General features: G+C 32.7%; 1 protein-coding gene across 2 annotated transcripts in view; it reads right to left on the bottom strand.

Annotated features, from left to right (window-relative positions):
- NAALADL2 (N-acetylated alpha-linked acidic dipeptidase like 2) overlaps positions 1 to 19,899 on the bottom strand; it is a 798,563-nt gene that overhangs the window by 300,735 nt on the left and 477,929 nt on the right. For both annotated transcript variants that reach the window (XM_016156514.2, XM_016156436.2), the window contains exon 6: positions 2,369 to 2,512. In XM_016156514.2, coding sequence (XP_016012000.2) covers positions 2,369 to 2,512 — 144 coding nt within the window. The remainder of the gene's footprint in view (positions 1 to 2,368; positions 2,513 to 19,899) is intronic.

The following is a 19,899-nucleotide window of genomic DNA, read 5'->3' as shown; positions in this document are numbered from 1 at the left end:
TAAAATGTGTCATTGCTCAAAGTCCAGAAATTGAATCTAGGCCCTGTTTGGTAAGACTCAAATCATTCTTCAATCAACCATTATAATATAGTTGATGTGATATGTTAATCAACTTGAGCTAATTGGGATAAATTTCTAGAGCTTGAGATGTGGTCAAAACCGCTCATTCTATATTGCTGGAAAATATTGGCAACAATTCAAAAAGGAAGAGAAGCAAACAGAGGCTAAGAAAGCAAATACTATAGGCAAATTCCATTACACTATTGTCTGGACTTTAGAGAATTCTGATTCAGTTTATATATAGGATTAAATAGGTAAGATAAATAATTAGTTGATTTGCACACATATTTAATGTACTTCTGAGTGAAGATTTTCCTACACTAAAGCTCAGGACTATATTTAGAAAATTCAACAGTATGATAAATTATACTATGCTTTAAATTGTTTTTCTTTAATCCATAAAATATAAGCATTGCTCTCTTGCTTAAAAAAAAAAGCACCTCATTCTGTATCATTTTCATGTCCCATCCTGATGTATATCATAGTGAGCAACTACTGTATTTATTGTGCAAAACATTGGGGTAAAGGGTCGTTATCTTACATTTAAGATTAGTTTAACAACTCACTCAGACTGCTCAATCAGTATTAGAGAAATCTAAATGTAATATTTTGTTTTTAAAAAAAATATGAAAGAAGGGCCCATTAAAACATGATATAGCTTCTCGATTTAAATATATCTGCCTGAATATTTTTAAAAACAATGATAGTTATTGTACCCATGAAAAAAATTACATATAGCATAATTTTTTGGAAAGCAAGCCTATCTTGTTACTTCTTTAACACTAGAGTTATAAACAGGTTTCAGTATATATCTCAATATTTCTTCTAATCCCCATACATGTTGCTAAATTATTATGGAGATATCACTGGAGAGTGTTATTTTGCTTAGCTATGCCATTATTATGCAGACATTCAACATATTGCAGAGGATATTGGTATAGTTATTTGATAAGGAAGACACTTGTTAACATTCTACAGTATGCTTTTACAGTATGCAAAAGTACTCAGATATACATCATAATTTGATCCTCATAGCAACTTGAGATACTAGAGGGTTAGATACTCATCTGTAGATGCAGATACAGAAGCTCTCAGTGGGGAGGTGGTATATGAGCATTCATGGAGCTCGCATGGAAACTGTCAGCTCAGTGAGGACAGGACAGTGGCTGGAACACATTAGGGGCTCTGTATATTTATTGAATTAATTAATTAATTAAATATGGGTTCAAATCTAGCTTTTCAGAAGTCCAATGCTTTTCTTACAACTGAACTATTATTACAATGTTGTTTACATATTTTAACAAATAGAGCTCATGACCAATTTGTGAGCTCAGAATAAAAGTAAAAATAAAATAAAAAGTTCTCAAGGTCTTCTTCATTCTTCTTTAAAGACATAGGCTTATCATTGTTATCTATATTTCCCACTTTACTAAATCAATAATCAGTTTAGAAGGCTCTCATTCTATAAGACTTGGAAAAGAGAGAGTATATCACAACTAGAGGACAATTCTGAACATAATCAGATTATGTTTTAGGCTTTTTCAAAACATTTTTTCAAAGCTTTTGTTGTCAAAAACAGATAAGATAAAACAAGGGTAGTTAAGCCTCCAGGTCTAGACACAAAAACAGAGCCCCCTAGTTGAATTTCACAGCAACTAAATACAAATTTAACAATATGTAAAGAGAGCCTCCTCTTTAGAACTCCAAAGCTGAGGCTAGAGGCAGAAATAAGAGACAGCCCATGGCTTTCGCCTCACCATAGGTAGCTTAACTACTTCAGTTTCATCCTATGTGGTCCAACAAGGCCTGACAAACTATACTGCAGTGTAAGAAGCATCTCTTGGGCAATGATGTGTAAAGACAGAAGGATTTTTTAGTCAATTGCAGGAATTAGGCTTTAATGTGTTCTACTAAAAGACTTCATACCCCAGATAGCTGACTGCTATCCACTGAATCTTGGCAGGCAACAAGACTGCTGAAGCTGAAACCAGGAAGCTGTGTTAAGCAGATTTTCATCAAAGTACAAAATGCTTTACTTGTAAAGCTGCTTTTCTTTGTTGCAGTTCAAAATGTGTTTCCTTTTTTTTTTCAATCTCTCAGTTTGGTCAACTCTCACTCTTATCAAAATTGCTTTCCAAAAATGTTCCTTAAAGACTCAGAGAAGAGAAATAAATGTTTACCTCATCAAAGATAAATGTTATTTTTTTCCCTAAAAGAATAAGCCTAAACATTTCAATTTAAGAAATTAAAAATGGTTATGGTTCTTACAAAAACTATAAGATACAAAGAAAGACATTAAATACTTTACCATTATTTGGAAGTTCCAGAGGGCTACAGACCCCTTTTCTGGTTCTATCTTTCAATGGAGAGATCAGTTTTGCAACCAGCGACGCTGAGATCGGCTGCACTAGTAGAGAGGTGAGGTTTGGTCGGTTTTGTCTAAAGCTTCCATCTGTATTCAAAAGAGAAAGGAACAGAATCCTTAGTCAAGAGAAATTAAAAACACTCAAATTTTTTTTAAATAAATATTTAAATCAAGGGACAAGTTTATTTCAGTTCATCTGTTTGTTTATTCCTTAGTTATATTCTGTTTACTTGTTAAAAAATATTTGAGGTACTTAGTAATAAAAATTCAGTCCAAATACTATTATGTGTCCTACTTAACGAGAGCAGATTGTACACACTCACTTACCTTCATTCTCACTGTGAGAATGAAGTGAGAACAAAGGAATAAAAGACATAAATCCAGAGGGGCCAAGAGAATAAAAGAAACAATAGCAATAAGGTTCTAGAAGCTGAAAAGATGATGAATAGGTATCAACGTATATAATAGACCAAGGAAAACAAAACCTAAGCCAGCAGAGGGGAGATGCTGGTATCACAAAACCCAGAAAGGCCTCAGAAATGAAAATATCAGCTACCAATTAATGTAGGGATAAAGGAGGAGCCAGAAACAGGAAGATCTGATGAAATCCTGATTGTGAAGGAGTCTCTCCTCCTGAGCCCCTCACTCATGCAGTCAGCGTGAAAAGTTCCATTTCCTTCCTCCGTCCTTCCCACAGAAAATCAAAAGTGGGACAGTGAGCAGGGAGACATCAGACACAGCGAAGGGTGAGTCTCATACTTCAAATGTGATAGTGTTATGATTGCTGCAGATGCTTTACTCTGTTGGTGCCAAAGATCCTTCCTTCCAGTTACAGCAATAGAAGATTCACTTGTAGTAAATATGAGCAGGTCAGTGGAGAATATGTAAAAATTCTCAAAAGCTGGATGTCTACCATAAAATTCACCCAAGATATCCTATGTTAAAACCCTTCAGTAGATAAATCCTGCCCATATATAGAACCTCAACTCAATTTTGCCATTCTCAAGTACACACTCTTAGCCAAGGACAAGGCTAAGATGGCACATATGCAGCAGACCTTGTGACAATAGGAGCAATAGGCCAAGAGGCTCAGGGACGGAGGTCTCTGGGAGGACAAAAATAATGGAAATACCATATACATCCTAATGTGTTGAAAGAACATTTACAGTAAGATCAGAGAGTTAGCATTTGAAAAGATACTAGACAGAAAAATTTTAAAAGTCTATAAAATGAGACAACTATTAGCTTTAAAGGGAGCAGAAAGTTTTTCAAGAAAGAAATGTAATTGTCACACGATGTGAATATTGATAGTCATAATAATATAAACAATGACCTTTTAACACAAAATTGGCATCATTCTGCAGGAAAAAAGAGAAAAGGGAAAAAGTCACAGTTTAAGGTACATGGAGACTCATAAAAGAAAATTAAATCTTTATTTTCCGTAGAGGTAAGTCAATATAATAGAAAAAGTGAAATGTGAATTCAACTTTTAAACATGCTCTTGAGAAACAAAGAGGTACATATAAAAAGTGGGTAACAATTAAAAATGATGAAAGCAATTAAGTATTTGCCTTTGGGAGATAGGAGGAGAGGATCCAAGGAAGTAAGGTGACATTTTTATAAATTAAGCTTTGCAGGACTATTTGACTATTTATATTCATTTGTGTTTGAGGAAATAAAAATTAAGTAAAAATAACAAGGAAAAACAGCTGTGATAATACAAGGAAGAGAAAAATACACAAGTACTCCAAGTAAAGAGAATGGAAAGAAAAAACTAAACTGTGCTTAAGGAAAGAACTAAAAGATATTTATTTAGTTTATATATTTATCTTGACTCAGACAAGGAAATACACAATGGAATGACTCTATCAGCTAACCAATAATGTTTGTGAACACAGAACTATATTTTTCAGAACTTTTATTAGGGAAAATAATTGTCAAAGGTTTTCTTAGAATTTAATTTGATAGGACTGCAGGGGGTGCACAACTCAGCCATGTTGGTACCCAGGCTCCAGGAGGCAGATTATAAATGAGAAAATACAATACAGAATGTTTCCTTAATTTATCAACTGGAAAACCACAAGGTTAAAAAATTATATTTAGTTTAGGCCTGTGGCAACTCTAGAAGCCATGGCTTTGGGAAAAAAAAAAAAAAACTAATGAAGATTCAAGCTTAGGATCAGTTTTGTTATATAAGAACATTGCTGCTCTCATAATTTAGTAACCTCTTTTATGTTGATGTATGGCAGTGCATTTGACCGCAGTGTAATTCATTGCTTCCTAACCATTTTCTTATAACAGTACTGAGACTGGCTATATAATTTGATAATATGGGACTTCTCTTTAAAATGTATGAAGATTTCCAAGATGGCAATAGCAGAACATTAAATGAGGTGTGGGTCCTTCTAGGTGGGGGCCCTTGAGACTACATAGGTTGCATGCCCATGAACAAGGTCCTGGATCACACACACAGAAGATACTATAGCCATACAGCTTACCGAGGGAAACTAAAGGGTATTTTTAGACCACAAGAAAATTGCTCTCAGCTCCAAGCAACCAGCCCTAAGTAAGCTGCTCTAGGCTACACCTGGAGTCACAGTGATACACATCTCAAGGCATACTAGCTAGGGAACCGTGGCATAGCCATCTCAGTCTGCTTCTGCCAGCATGTATTTATTCCCTCAGTCCTTAACTTTGAAAATTTTAGTGTAGATGAGGCAACGAAATACAATAGTCACCCTTACCTGCTGCTTCACTTTTCAAGGTTTCAGTTACCCACAGTCAACTGTGGTCTGAAAATATTAAATGAAAAATTCCAGAAATAAATAATATGTTTCAAATTGTGCCCCATTCTGAGTAGTGTAATGAACTCTCTTCCTATCCTGTTCATTCCTGCCTGAGGTGACTCATCCCTTTGACCATGCTGTATACACTACCTGCCTGTTAGTTACTTAGTAGCCAACTTGGTTATCAGATCAGCTTTCAGAGAGGAGAGGGAGACCACATATACTTAACTTTTCTTACAGTATATTGTTATAATAGTTCTATTATATTATTAGTTATTGTTGTTAATCTCTTACTGTGCCCAATTTATAAATTAAACTTTATCATTGGTATGTACATGTAGGAAAAAATCATAGTATACATAGGGTTCAGTACTATCCATGGTTTCAGGCATCCACTGGGGCTCTTGGAACATAGGACAAGGAAAGGCACTACTGTAGTATTTGATAAATACAATCAGTTATTTTGAAGTTTTCATGGATGCCAGGCACTGACATATTACCAACACAAAATGAAACTTCTTAAAATGTTGCATGATTTTAGCTCTCTTCAGTTCAAAGAACTGAATTGAACTGAACTCATTCAAGGTCCTTCACAAAATCGGACGCCATATTTCCAATATTATTTTCCATCATTCCTCTCCATACATTTCATCCTAAAATTTAATCTGTCCCTCTACTTATTCTGTGATTTATATCCTACATGTTTTTGCTTAAGTCATTCCTTCCCCTTCATTTGTTCTTCTCATGCATCACACACATCTGAACTATACACTTCCTTTAAAGCCTAACTCACAAGTCACTTTGTAAATAAAGCTTTCTCTGACACCCTCAGCAATATGCAGTATATCTATACCTTTTTGGCAGGGCTTGTCATTTCTAATTAACATTACCACTGTTTCATGAAAACAAGGACCACCTCTTCTACCTTATTGTATGGTGCATAACCAGGAACATAACAGAAGCTCAATAGTTAATGGAAAAATAAAAGACAGAATCAACAATTCCTTAAAAAATAGTTTCGATGTCTCTACTGGTTTTCCGAAAACCTAGAAATTATTAGAATTATAATTCTATTAATCCCATGCTTGCTATATATTTATGCTTTCTCACCAGCTAATTACTCTTGCACAGCAGACATATTGCATAGATTTTCAAAACTCATCCATTACCATCAACTCATTGATTAAGCTTGTTCTAAAGTTACCTTTTTTAAGGGAAAAAAGTATTTCTATAAATAAAATCATCTTTGCAATATAGCCATCTGTTAATAAAAAATCAGTAACTGCATTCCTTTTTTCTCTGAAATACTCTATTAAGTATATGAAACAATACATTTAAAAGTTAAATATGAGTGAACCTAAAACCATAATTAAACATACCCGAATCTTTGATTTGTTGTGCTGCATGAGTAATACACTTGCATTAGTTTTGATATATCTGAAGTGGTTCATTAATTTTTCACCTTCAGCCTAATGAAAATTTGACAAGCATTTCACTTTTGAGAGCAAATACTAAAAGCAGGACTTTATAGGGCACTAAGTGTAAATTAGAGACAAATTCTTTTTAAAAAAAAAAAAACAACTTGTTTATTGAAGAAAGGCTCAGAGAAGAATTCCATTTTCTTATATTATTAAGAGGTTTTGAAAAAAACCAAACACATGTATAATTTAATTTATATTTTAAAACATATTTATTAACTATAAGAATCTATTAGATATGAGCTTAAAATCAGGAAGATTAGATGCCTTGATGCAAGGGGTGCCATATAGAAAAGATTTTGACATTACATTTTAGCAATCTAACCTTTATACTTATATTAAATTTTATATTATTTATATAATATCCTGTACATTGCATAAGCTCAATAAAGACTGATTGATATCAACTTTATTTTAGTAGATAGCTAGTTCTCTCTTCACTTTAGGCAATCTTTGTAAATCAAATAAAGGTCCAAACTGATCCATCCCATCAATAATCAAATTCCCGATACAATTCTACATGCATACAGTAAAAAGAGGAAATTGGATATAGAGTCCCAAGTTTGACTCTAACACTGACTCACTGTAACATATAAATAATTGAAACATATAAATAATTTCATTGTGATAATATTTTCATCCATCTACTATACTTCAACAACCAAGGTGACACTAAAAGGTACTATGTTGATTTACAAAAATAAAGAGTATATTAACTCAGAGGCTTAGAGTCTGAACCATGGTGCATAAAATTTAGAAAAAAAAATCATGTTAAAATAAGCAAACTGTTTTCTAATTGTACATATTTAATATTTTTTGCATTATGCTTTTTCAAATTGTTGATGCCTACTTCAATCGTATCTGGTTATATGTATAAAGAAACCATGAACTCCATTAACTGCCCAGTACCTTTTTTGTGTGACAAAATAGGATTATTTTAAACTCAATTGAAAAGCCATTTACCAAAGGTAACAGGAAAAATGAATATTAAGAAATTAGATATCTCAGACACTGAGATCCTCAGAATTAAGATACTGAGAGGTGGCATAAGGTAAAAATGTGCTAGGAAATAAAGCAAGGGTCTTAAGTAGATCATGATGATAATACACAACCACCCAGGAGGATGGCACAATTTGCAAACTGAAAAGTATAACTCAACCCTTAGCACATGACTGTGTGTGTGTGTGTGTGTGTAAACATGAGATCCGTGCTACACCACATAAGCATAGATCCCACAGATGCTTTCTATTAAATATTTAGTCCTTGTACAAGCAGCATCTGCATGACCCAGGAACTCATTACACATGCAGAATCTCAGATGTCACCCAGACCTTCTGGATCAGACTCTGTAGTCTAACAAAATCCTCAAGTGATTAGTATGTACATTAGATAAGCACTGGCCTAAAACATTATATAAATACATATGTAAAATATATTTTTATATATTTTATGTATAAAATATATTTTTCCAGAGCACAATTTACATATTTTTATAGCAAAGAATATATAAAAAGCATGATGAAGACAATGAAGAATAATAAACTGTGTTTTCTCAACTTACCCAGAATTAAAGATGACAGAACCTTTGATTATATTAATAAACCTCATATTAATAATTTTCTCAGTCTCCTTCAAAATGGGTAACAATTCTGTTTATATGCTGCCACCAAATAACAAATTTAAATTGAACTGAGCATTTCCTTTTGCTTTTGTCCTTTCCTCAAAAATAAATTTGATGACTTAAAATCAAAATTACATTTACAACATTTTATTTCAGTCATGAAAAAATATTTTAATAGCTAACTGATTTGACTTCTTTTTCCTTTTCTAGGTTTTCAACTATTATAATTAATTATAGTAAATGACTGACAAACCAAAAGTGTAAATACCTCCCACTTGCCAGAGGAGCAATCAAAGACCTTAAAAAGCAGAGATTTCAAAAACACACTTTGAGCTGCACTTTTATGAAAAAGACCTAAATATCAAACGAAGAAGGTGATATCAGTGATCTTAACCCAGAATATTTTATTTGACTTTCTCCAGAGGACTGTCACTTTGACAGAAATCAGACCATCAAATAACTTGCACAAATGTTGTTTCATTTTTATTGTAGCTCACAAAATTTTCGAAATGACCAGTGCACTAAATTAGCTAGTTTTTTTGTTGTCTTTGTAAATACAACTATCTGATCCTTTATTATTTCAGTATCGTTACCCACTGGTTATGAATACCATCTTTTCTCCTCAAGCTAGTCAAATTCAGCATTGTGTTGTTAGGGTTATTATTATTATTATTAATGACATACTTAATACATCATAGTGTGCTTTGTGCTATGCAATCTTGTTTGCACTCTCTGCCTCTCTAGCTCTATGTGTATATAGATACATAAACATACACACATGTACTTTTTAACCATATTTAATTTTTATTACTGATAGCTATTCTCATAATTAAAATGAAAATCACTATTTCTTTAAATTACATATTTCCTGCTTCCCCTCAGCCTAATATAAATTATAGGTTTAAAAGCTGGCTGTTACTAGTTTACTCAACTCTTCTCTCCCAAAGGAAGCTTAGTCCTTTTATATGCCCCCATGTAGGTCTTTGCTTAATACATTTAGTAAACATTGCTATGTTCTAATTTCCTTTTCACTTTATGGTCACTAACCAGAGCATAAGCTTCTTGGGGCCTCATTCACTGCTGTATCCCCATTAGCACACTGCTATTTTGTCTAATCGTAAGCCTAAAACTCATGACTCATAAAACTTATAATCAGAAAAATCTAAAAATGAAGACACAGATGGTCTTATCTCCTCATTTCATCATCCTCTCTCAGCTAAAGAATCCTGCCATTCTCCCTAGTAAACATCATTTTAATGATTAGCTAATGTGTTGTAAAAAGTCAAATTTACTTTTACATTGAAGGGAATAGAAAGTAACATATTCATTAGTGAAGCAAAGTGTCTGTGTATTCTGATATTAAAAGAGCATACAGATTATGTAGGGTACAATTTTATTTTAAAAAGTAGTACAAGGGAAAAAGTCTTTTTAAATATTAATTTGTTAATATTTATATTAAGATTTGCTAATTTAATTTGGGTCCTCTCTTTCCAATTAGCTTATTTAAAGGTATTGATCATGTCTAAACAACTTTTCTCATGACTGAACATATTTTTGTTTTACAATTAGATATATATACTCAAGATTTATATTGATACAGTGAAATCATATTTTGAGCAAAGGATCTTAATATATAAAATAGCATAATTTTCTCCCCCAAAACAAATATGCTCGATCTCAGTATATATGTGACTCTGCAGCCCTGGAATTTGTTCTAACCTTGGCAAATACTCAATTAGAGACCAGTTTTTATTATTGTATTTGAACATTTTGATTAATATGAGTTATGCTTCATTTTGGTCATTACAGGATATAAGAATAGTATAGTTACATTGTTCATTGAAATCTTGTGTCCTATAATTGTCAGTGCCATTTATAGAATTATGAGAATATATTTTTATAAATATTTTAAATGCTTTTATGGCTTTTACTACATTACTTAAAAGATAAAATCCATTCCTATGTTTCAGAAAGATAATGGTTATGATTAACGACATGTTCTCTAAAGACATTCTTGTAGGATGATCCTTAATACTCAAAAGACAGGACTTCTTTTGGCATAGGGTTTTTAGGTCCCTAAATTTATATTTACAAATTTGTCATTTTAAGTGAAATTTAGATGTACAATAGCAGTAGTGATATTCAGATACTGACAAATGCTTTATTGATTCCATTTCAGAATAACAATCGGTTATATGAGAACTGATTCCTTATTCATATAATTTTAAATACCTATATTCTTTTGTATTCATTTGTCTATACCAAGACTATTTCATCCCTTAAAGCATTTCATGACCATGACCAATCGAAAATAAACCATAAACTATATCATAAGAAAAACAAACTAAGAGACAGATAAAATATCTAGTTTGTTCTTTACTTTGAGGAGAGTAGTCTAGATTCATAACTGGGATAATTGGCCATCTGTACATTACATATAACATAAACAAAGCAATCCTCTTGGACACGTTCCCCCAAGAAGCTTTTCATCTCAAACTTGAATGGCATGAACATTGTAATGATTTGCAAAGTTTCTAGTCTTAGAGAAAGAGTAGTTTACATTATTTTAAAAGATAGCAAATAAACTATATGGATGTGTTTTGCTTGTTTTTTAGTTGCTGTGAAAGTATGTAACCGTTAATTTACAATAAAATTCTTCATACCAGATTGTGATGAGAATACATTATTTTATGAGGCTGATTAGAAGAACTTGTGGAAAACCAGTGCTTTGTTTTTGGATTTACTTATTTTTTGGTTGTTTTTTAATAATAAAAGTTGAAAATAATTAACCCTTGCTCTCCTAATCTAGTTGTTCGATTAAATGAGCTATTACATATGAAATGCTTCCCAACTCTTCATGGTTCCTTACGTATTTTCTGTTTCTGACATGGAAACATTGAGCCTATAAGGGACACTGGCCTGGAGTCCGGATACGAATATCTGGTCCTTATTCTGTCCCTAACTAGGAAATGACTTTGGGAAAGTTTTCACCCTTTTTTTGTGATCTTAAACTCATCATATATACAATGTCTGAGGATTTCCATATTAATATTTTGATTCTAAATTTGCCCCTGAGTGATCACTTTAACTCATCATTTCTTCTCTAGAATGTTTCCAAATAACACACAGTATTTAACCTGACAGAAATTTAATAGAAATCTTTCTCATCTTGATGTTGAAAGAGGCTGTTTATATTTACATGATTACATCTAAATTTGAGGTAAATATCCTACATAATTACAGAAAAGTCCCTCATATTTGGAATGCGTAATGTGAAAGATTTCAATAAATTTCCCTCTTGGCTTATCATTTTTCTAACAATATCATTAAAATTATTTTTTATTATTAATCGCATATAGAATAGAGACTTGAAAAACATCACTCTAGTATCTTGCTATAGTGATGGTATATTTTAGGAGAAGATACAATTGGAAAAAAAATAACGGAGATTTTTAAACAGGCACCATAGAAAAAAATGTTTTCATTTAATAAGCCACAGAATGGTTATCAAGAATTGTTTGTGCGTAGAACTCTAGTTATAAATATTCTATAATTATTTTTCTTCTGAATTTGTGCATACGAGAATTTTTGTTTTTACAGAAAAGCCCTATAATATTTGTTCAATGTAATTTAGCAGTTTGCTGTGGATTTACATTACCTCAAAGCATTTTATAAAATGAGACCCAGTATCACATTAAAAAAAATAATAATAAAACCTAAAATAATGCTTTGCCTATTTGCCTAGCCTATTTTCTCACTAAGTAATATTTTTAGTATATTGAAAGTTTATTTCATATTTCTCTAAATAATAAGTCTTCTCTAAAGTCATAACAAAGGCTGTAATGGCACAGTGAGAAACATGGCTCTATGGCTGTGCTCAGTATGGTAATGGTACAGTTAATAAGCTAGGGTGTTCTTTAATGCTAGGAATGCTGTCTTTGTTAGTTTTTGTGTGTAGAACTTCAAACACCACCATGTATAGTCATCTTTTAAAAGCTTTTCCATGAAAATGAAGCTTAAACAAAATTCACGATTATTCACCTTGTCCTGATTTTTCTTTCTAGTTTCATTTAATTTTCCTAACAACTCTATGATGTAATATTATATTCTGCACTACATATCAAGAACTGTTTGGGTCACTTTTAGTCAATAGTATGCATGTTTCCTAGAAGAAGTAGGCAATGACTAGGATCTTAAATAACTGAAAAAATAAAAAAGTTCAAGAAGTTATTCCAGAGCAAGAACAGATCCCTGTCTGGCAACTCTACTTAATTGCATTATTGTGGCATTTGGGTTGAGATGGGAACTGAGAGCCCAGCAGAAGAATTGGGAGGGAATAGAAGATACAAAATGTCCATTTTCATGCTAGAAACTATGCAGTGAATGAAAGGATTTCAGAGTAGCCAGAAAACACAAGATCTTTGGCTAGGCATGTATAAAATGAACCAGCAAGGTGAACAGACTAGCTGGTCTGAGAGAATAGGTAAACCAGAAATAAGGGAGATACTATAAAGGATATCTGTAAAGGATAGTGTTAAATTCGATGGAAACAAAAATAAACTGCTAATGGATGAGTGGCCAGCAGTGTCCTAGTTAGTGGTCAGCATGTCAGAATTTTGCTCCAAGAGGCAAATTTTCTGACTCCTCACAGGGACGTAAGAGATGCTTTAAAAAGTAGTGGGTAGAGTCCTAGAACACAATTATTATTCTATCTACATGTGGTGGTGTGTAATCCTAGATTTGACATATTTTTTTATACAATTTATATGTTTCAAACTATCTTAAAAAATGTATAAGGGAGATGATTCCAGGCAAAAAGAATCTATGTGATTAAATGAGCTGTGGTAGGAAAATAAAGATGGGAAAAGGGGCAGTCAAGTAGCCAAAGTTAACTGGAGATTACCACATGTGTTGCAGATTAAGGCAGAATTACAGAGAGTCCTTATTGTATTGGCCCTTGGATAATAGATTAAGAAGTGTGGAGAACATGAAGTACTGGAAACATTCATAGGATTTTGAACAAAGAATTGATATCATTAAAGTAGATGTGAGAAAAAGCGATCTGAGAGTGATATGCAGAATGTAACAGAACTGGAAAAGGGAACACTATGAAAGCAACAAAAATAGGTTCCTTTTATGTCAGACATAGAGCTTGCTGTTTGGCATATGTTATATCACTTTATTGTCACACTTTATAAAAGATGAGAGGTTTGAAATCAGTTATTGTTATTGCCATTTAACAGAAATAACTCTAAAATTCAGATACTCTGAGATGCTTAAAATCAGATGGTTGGTAAGCAACAGAAGTGGGTTGAGTTTGCTTCTTTTAGACTCCTAGATTAAGGTTTTGATGTCAGTACCGTTAAAAGCTATTGCAGTTTCTCAGCAAGAAGTAATACAAGCATGAACTAGGATACCTCTGGAAGCAGGAAGGTAAAGATTCATGTTGAGAAGCCTGGCAAAGGAGAATTGTCAGGACTTGGCAACCCATTGAACAGAGTAGTGGCAATGAGGTAATACGGTAAGCAATTAAGATTTCAATCCTGGATGTGTAGAGAAATGAAAGTCCTATTAACACAGATTTGATAGGAAAACTGTCTTGGAGGTAAAGAGGAGTCAGAATATTTTAAATAATTACATTTAGCATTTGGCTTCAGTGAACAATTATTACTATACAGATTTACAAATAAAGTAAAAAGTCCTCTTCAGTTAACTCCATGGGAAGTTTTCCAAACACTTTTCAAATAGCTGCACAAGTAACATCCTTTAAACTGCAGTCTTCCAGGCCACAAAGTGAGGACAAATGCTGCCAAATACCTAGCCAGTAGCAAGGCTTTAGGATTAATGAGAGTGCCTTAAAGTGCTTTGAGCTCCACAGAGTATGTACAATATAAATGAGCCACATTATTTCAGTGACAAATACTATCCATATACTGTCCAATAGAATTGAAACAAATGCAATCTCTTGTTGCTCCTTCTGATAGTACATATTGTCTTGTTGTCACCTCTTTTCATTCTTTTGAGATTCCCAGGGGGAAAAAAAACAAAAACATTTCTGCTTCATATCCAACTTGTAGAGTGTACTGAGATACACAAATCACACAGATAATAGGACAGACTATGACCTCTTTCTCATAGTGCCTTTGATATAAAATGAACTAAAAAAAGCACCACACTTGCAAGGTTGCTTCAAAGAAAATATAAATCATATGAAAGCAAGATGGCTATTTTTTAAATGTGTTATATTAAAGTCAAATTCATTTTTTAGTACAAAAGAAGACTGTAACTACTTCATGCATTCACTTTATTTGAACTATTCAAAATTTCCAAATTATTTCAAGTTTCAATGAAAATTTCAATAACGTGCTAGATTTATAAAACTCCATATTATAGTTATACAACCAAACTGACCCAGTGTTAATATTAAAATAGAATAGCTCTCCATAAGCAATAAGAAATTCTGAAAATATTAACTAATATCACATTAATACCCTACCATAATATATAGATTCAGTAGTCTAAATCTGTTTTAGTTAGTCGAAAATATGCAGACTTTTAAAATATAGTTACAACAAACTTTCATGAATCTGCCTCTATGTGAATTTTATATTTAGCCATTTAGGTGATACTGAGATGAGAAAAACTTTGTGGGGAAATAATAGTGTGCAGAGAAAAAATTATTTATTGATCCTGTCTTTGGATAACAGAGATGTAAATAAGATATAAGATGATAATATAGGTGAGGCTCATATGAATTTAGCTAGAAGACAAATTAGAGTTATATAGTTAAAAATATGAATGGGAATTTAAAGCAAATACGAAAGATTCTCTTTAATAGTGGGATTAAAATCTCTAATTTCTGTATGGAATGTTTTCAATTATAGTATATTTAAAAATAATAGCATAGAGATTTTTAAAATGTCTTCGTTGCTTTCAAATTCCAAAATTGACAAAACATGTAAATGTTAATACATACATACTAAAGATGTAAAGATCCATAGAATAATAATCTATATTTCTTTGGGGAGTGGTGAAGAATTTTATTAATTTTAATTATCCAAATAAATACATTAATGCATTCTTATCATGAAAACAAACTCTATGAATAAAACTTAAGGTCATTTTGACCACACCCTACATTTTAGTACCCCCATACTACCCACCATCGAAAAGCAGTCTTACTAATATTGTATATCTTAAACTTTATATTCTTTTTTATAAATACAAAATTTTTAATAACTGAATAACATTATTCTTTTCTTTTCTTTTCTTTAGTGATATTGCAATACATACATCACTCCATGGTAGTTCTCTACACTCGACAAAAATTATTAATGATCTTTTTATGTGCATTTGCTGAGATCTATGTTATTCTTTTTGGATACCGTATAGTATTCCATAATCCTAATATTCCACAATTTATTCGGTCAAGTCTAAATTTTGATATTGCAATCAAAACCTTCATTAATATTTTTGTACTTACATTCACTTGCATATATCTGAGGTGTTTTTTAAGATTTCTATGGAGAAATAGATTTTGAGTCAGAGAATGAGAATTTTTCATTTTTATACATCCTGCCAAATTTTCACCCAAAATGGCTGTACCTATTTTCACAGTCATTAGTACTATAGGATTGGAACCACATCTTATTCTCCTCAAACCTTTCAATCCAAAAAAAACAACATATGTGAATGCCCCGAGTAAAGAAAGAACATGACATCAATTTTTTTATGTTTATTTTTCAATTATAGTTGACATTCAGTATTATATTAGTTTCGGGTATAGCGCATAGTGGCTAGACATTTATATAACTTATAAAGTGAGTCCTCTGAGAACATGACATATTTGAGGAATCAAAAAGGTCACAGATAAAACATAAAAAATATCTTAGGGAATAAAAAGGATTGTATCTTTATATTAAGAGCAATAGAATCAATTAGGTTTCTCTGATCCTCCCAGGGCATTTGTAAAAACATTTAAAAAATACAGAAATTCATAAAGAAGAATAAAGAAGTCTTCTTTACTGCCTTTAGTCATATTGTCCTCTCTCCACCCCTCTTGAAATCCCTTCACAAATTCAAGAACTTATAAAATATTATACAATAATATAAATCTAATACAATGAAGTGCACTAAGCAATATTTGGGTATAAATGGAAAAAAAAATGAATTACTTGAATGTTTTCCTACCCGAGAAAGAGAGGTATAAAAGTAGATAAAGTTAGAAAATAAATCTACTGGAAAAAGCTAAAGCAGTATTGGTAATTTAGCTTGGAAAACAAACAGACAAAAAATCTAATGTTTTTTAGGGTATAAAATGTAAGTCAAATAAAATGATGAGCTATTCAAAGACAGAAACAAAACTATTTCAAGTTATGAGTATCGAGGAAAGCCTTTGATGTGTTAAACAAAAGTTTTCCCTGCCAGAGTTCTTCAGAAAGAAAGGGTTTGTCGAGCTAAATGCTAGCCAGAAAAGGACCAGGTCCTGGGTCATGCAGTCTGAACCACCAGCAGCAGGATTAGGTGGAAAAAAACAAACGTTTGCACTGTTTTGGAGTTGATAGGTTCTTTTATAAAAACAGTTTGGGGAAGAAAGATGTAAGTTGTTTTGAAAGAATTTTCATTGGCTATAGATAAAGGGGAGATGGGAGAAGGTGAAGTAGGGGTAGTTCTAGGATAGGTGCATCGTCACTAAGGAAGAAATGTTTGCTCCTTTGGACTGGTGGTGGGTAACATTCTGGAAAGCTCTTGTATAAGAAAGAAGTGAAAGCACCTGGTGGTCTGTGGTGCCTGGCTATTCTCTTTAGATAATCACTAAAATAGCCACCTGAAAGTTAATTCAAATTTTTGACATACATTCAGGAATGTAAGCAGTCTTTTGTTGGTTTTGCCCTGCTGTTGTTAACTGATTAATCTCTCTTGTCTCTTCCTTCCTCACTCTCACCAGCCACAATTAATTTAGGACATTTCAGAATTTTTTCCTTGTCAGTTGACAGTGTTGCAAAATTGTACTTGTGTTACTCTGAAAGTTTAGCAACATGTTTTAAAATGTTCTTGTCTGAAGATAATTTTTAAATATGTAGATGATGTATGTATCTGCCTTAGATCAGCGATTACAACAGTATATGGAGAAAGAATAGTGAATCATTTAGTAAGTATAGCATTGTTGCAGAAAGAGTACAAGAAAAGAAATTCATTAATGTTTAGAACTTTTTTTTTCATTTTCTATTTTCATAAATGTATTCACAGTGCTTAAGTATTGGAAGCACAGATACGTTAGTGATATGTTATGTGAGAAACAATTCTATAAAACTGTGAAAGTAATATAATTGTTTCATCTGTGTTGTTAATTTTAAAATAGGCTTTCAAAGTATTTTCAAAGTTGATTTAACAAGTTTATATTTTCTCTGAGTCCTGAATGTGGCAAAGTAACTGCCGAGCAGCATATATTCAAGAAATAAGCTAGCAGTCATATATTTTTTTTTCCCTCTGTCATTAAGCCTTAGACTTAGACCAGAAGTGAAGATTTTTGGCCTTAAATGTCTGATAGAGTTCAAAACAAGTCTGGCAGTCTTTCAAAAATAATTACCTACTAAACCTCATCACAAGCCTGAATAAGGCATCATGTCATCGTGAGGTTGCTCAGGTCACTTAGTCAGCACATTTTCTTTCTTCTCAAAATAAAACCAAGGACAGACTTATATCTCTTACAACTGTGGCACTTTCCCTGACACTCTGTCAGCTGCACGGGTGCCATTGAAAAGATTCAGCTACTGATCGAATTTTTATTTTTAAAGCAAGAAATGTATATAAAAATATGAAGTTGAATTTTTTAAAAATTCTGTTTGTCAGTAGAAATAATAAATATGTTTATTACATCAGAAACTTTATATATTGAGCTCTGTATGTGGGAAAGATTAAGGTAGAAATATAATTTTACCAAGCAAGAGTTAGCTACTTTGTAATTGCAACTGCACATTCAAACATTAATTACTGTAATACCAACTGCTATAAGTATTGTAACACTACATATCTGTGTGCACTCTTACAGACATTTGGATGCATATGCATACTCATTTATAGTCTATGTTTGTAAGTGTGTGTGGATAAATCTACACACAGTTACAAACATAGGTAAAGAACATGAGAAGAAGGAATTAATGAACAGTTCTGTCTAAATGGGTCTAATCTTTCAGATGTGCAATATAACAAAACATAAGTCACTGATCCATAATATTTTTTGTCTGGCTGTTGAATATCAGAAGAAATATTTTGGTTTGCTACATCAGATTCTATGCTCTCTTATGTTCCATAAAACAAAATCTGAGGTCACCAACTCCAATATTTTTTTGGTCAATTTAACGTGTCTCAGGAATAATACCTGAGGAAGTCTTCTTTCCTCGACAGCAAAAGAAGAGGTTGGGCTAAAGGATGACTTAAATCTGTTTCTGTTCTAACAAATATAGAATTTTGCATATCTCTACATATCTAATCATTATATGAATGATTATAATTCTGTCTTCAATGTGCAATAAAATTATTTTTAAAAACTGAAATATTATTACTCAACAAAATATGTCATGCTATGCAATATGATGTAATTTTACAAGATTTTATCTGCTCTTTTAACTTGTCATCCTCCACTCATAGCTACAAACAGAAATGGAAATCAGAGGCCATAGACATTAAGGCCTATGGGGATAACCAATAACAAAAATGTGTAGATCAGGGCCTTGGTAGCAGCGGTCCCCAATCTTTCTGGCACCATGGACTCATGCTCCTATGAGAATCTAATGCCTGATGATCTGCGGCGGAGCTGACGCCATGCTGCTAGAGCTGTGGAGCAGCTGCAAATACACATGAAGCTTCACTCCCTCTCCTGCCACTTACCTCCTGCTGTGCAGCCAGTTCCTAACAGGCCATGGACCACAGTCGTTCCACTGCCTGGGGGTTGAGGACATCTGCTTTATAGGACTATGGGCAGTGATGGGCCTCTGGCAACTCAAGTTCAACACCCCACTAAAACATTCAAATTCAGTTTTACAACAATAGCAGTGATAATAGTGACCTATTGACAGTCAATTAGAACACATCTGTAGATTAGATTTGGTTTTAAGGTAACATATTTTTCTAATGAGTATGTTGCTTACAGTTTTCCTATAGTAAATAAACAAAAAAAGCCCTGAGGAGCTGGTCATCTTCACTGCTGTGCAACTGTAGGCTTGTTCTGTTATCCTACAGACTGTCAGATATTGTTTCTGACAATGGGTTTGCAATTTCTTCACCTGAGTTAATGGTATTTAACAACAGAATTTTTTATCCAAGCTGTTATAATCATTGCCATCACTCTCAAGAGAAGGATTGAACTGAAAAAGTTGCCACAAAGCAGATTGTCAGAAGAGTGCGGTTACCAAGACTTATTAATTTGCTCATTATTCAGAGTTTCACTGCACATTCAACCATGGGGGTCACCATCCCTGAATACCAATGAGATTCATTTTCACATTTATCTCAGCTGTATTATAAGAAAAAAAAATATCATGGCAGATGTTTGTTCTAGGTAAACATTTTTTTTCTTTAATAGGAATA

This window comes from Rousettus aegyptiacus, unplaced genomic scaffold (assembly GCF_014176215.1).
Source record: "Rousettus aegyptiacus isolate mRouAeg1 unplaced genomic scaffold, mRouAeg1.p scaffold_m13_p_4, whole genome shotgun sequence".
In the NCBI taxonomy this organism is placed as follows: Eukaryota; Metazoa; Chordata; class Mammalia; order Chiroptera; family Pteropodidae; genus Rousettus; species Rousettus aegyptiacus.
Note: the sequence above shows the minus strand (reverse complement) of the source record. Positions and strands in the feature narration are given on the sequence as shown.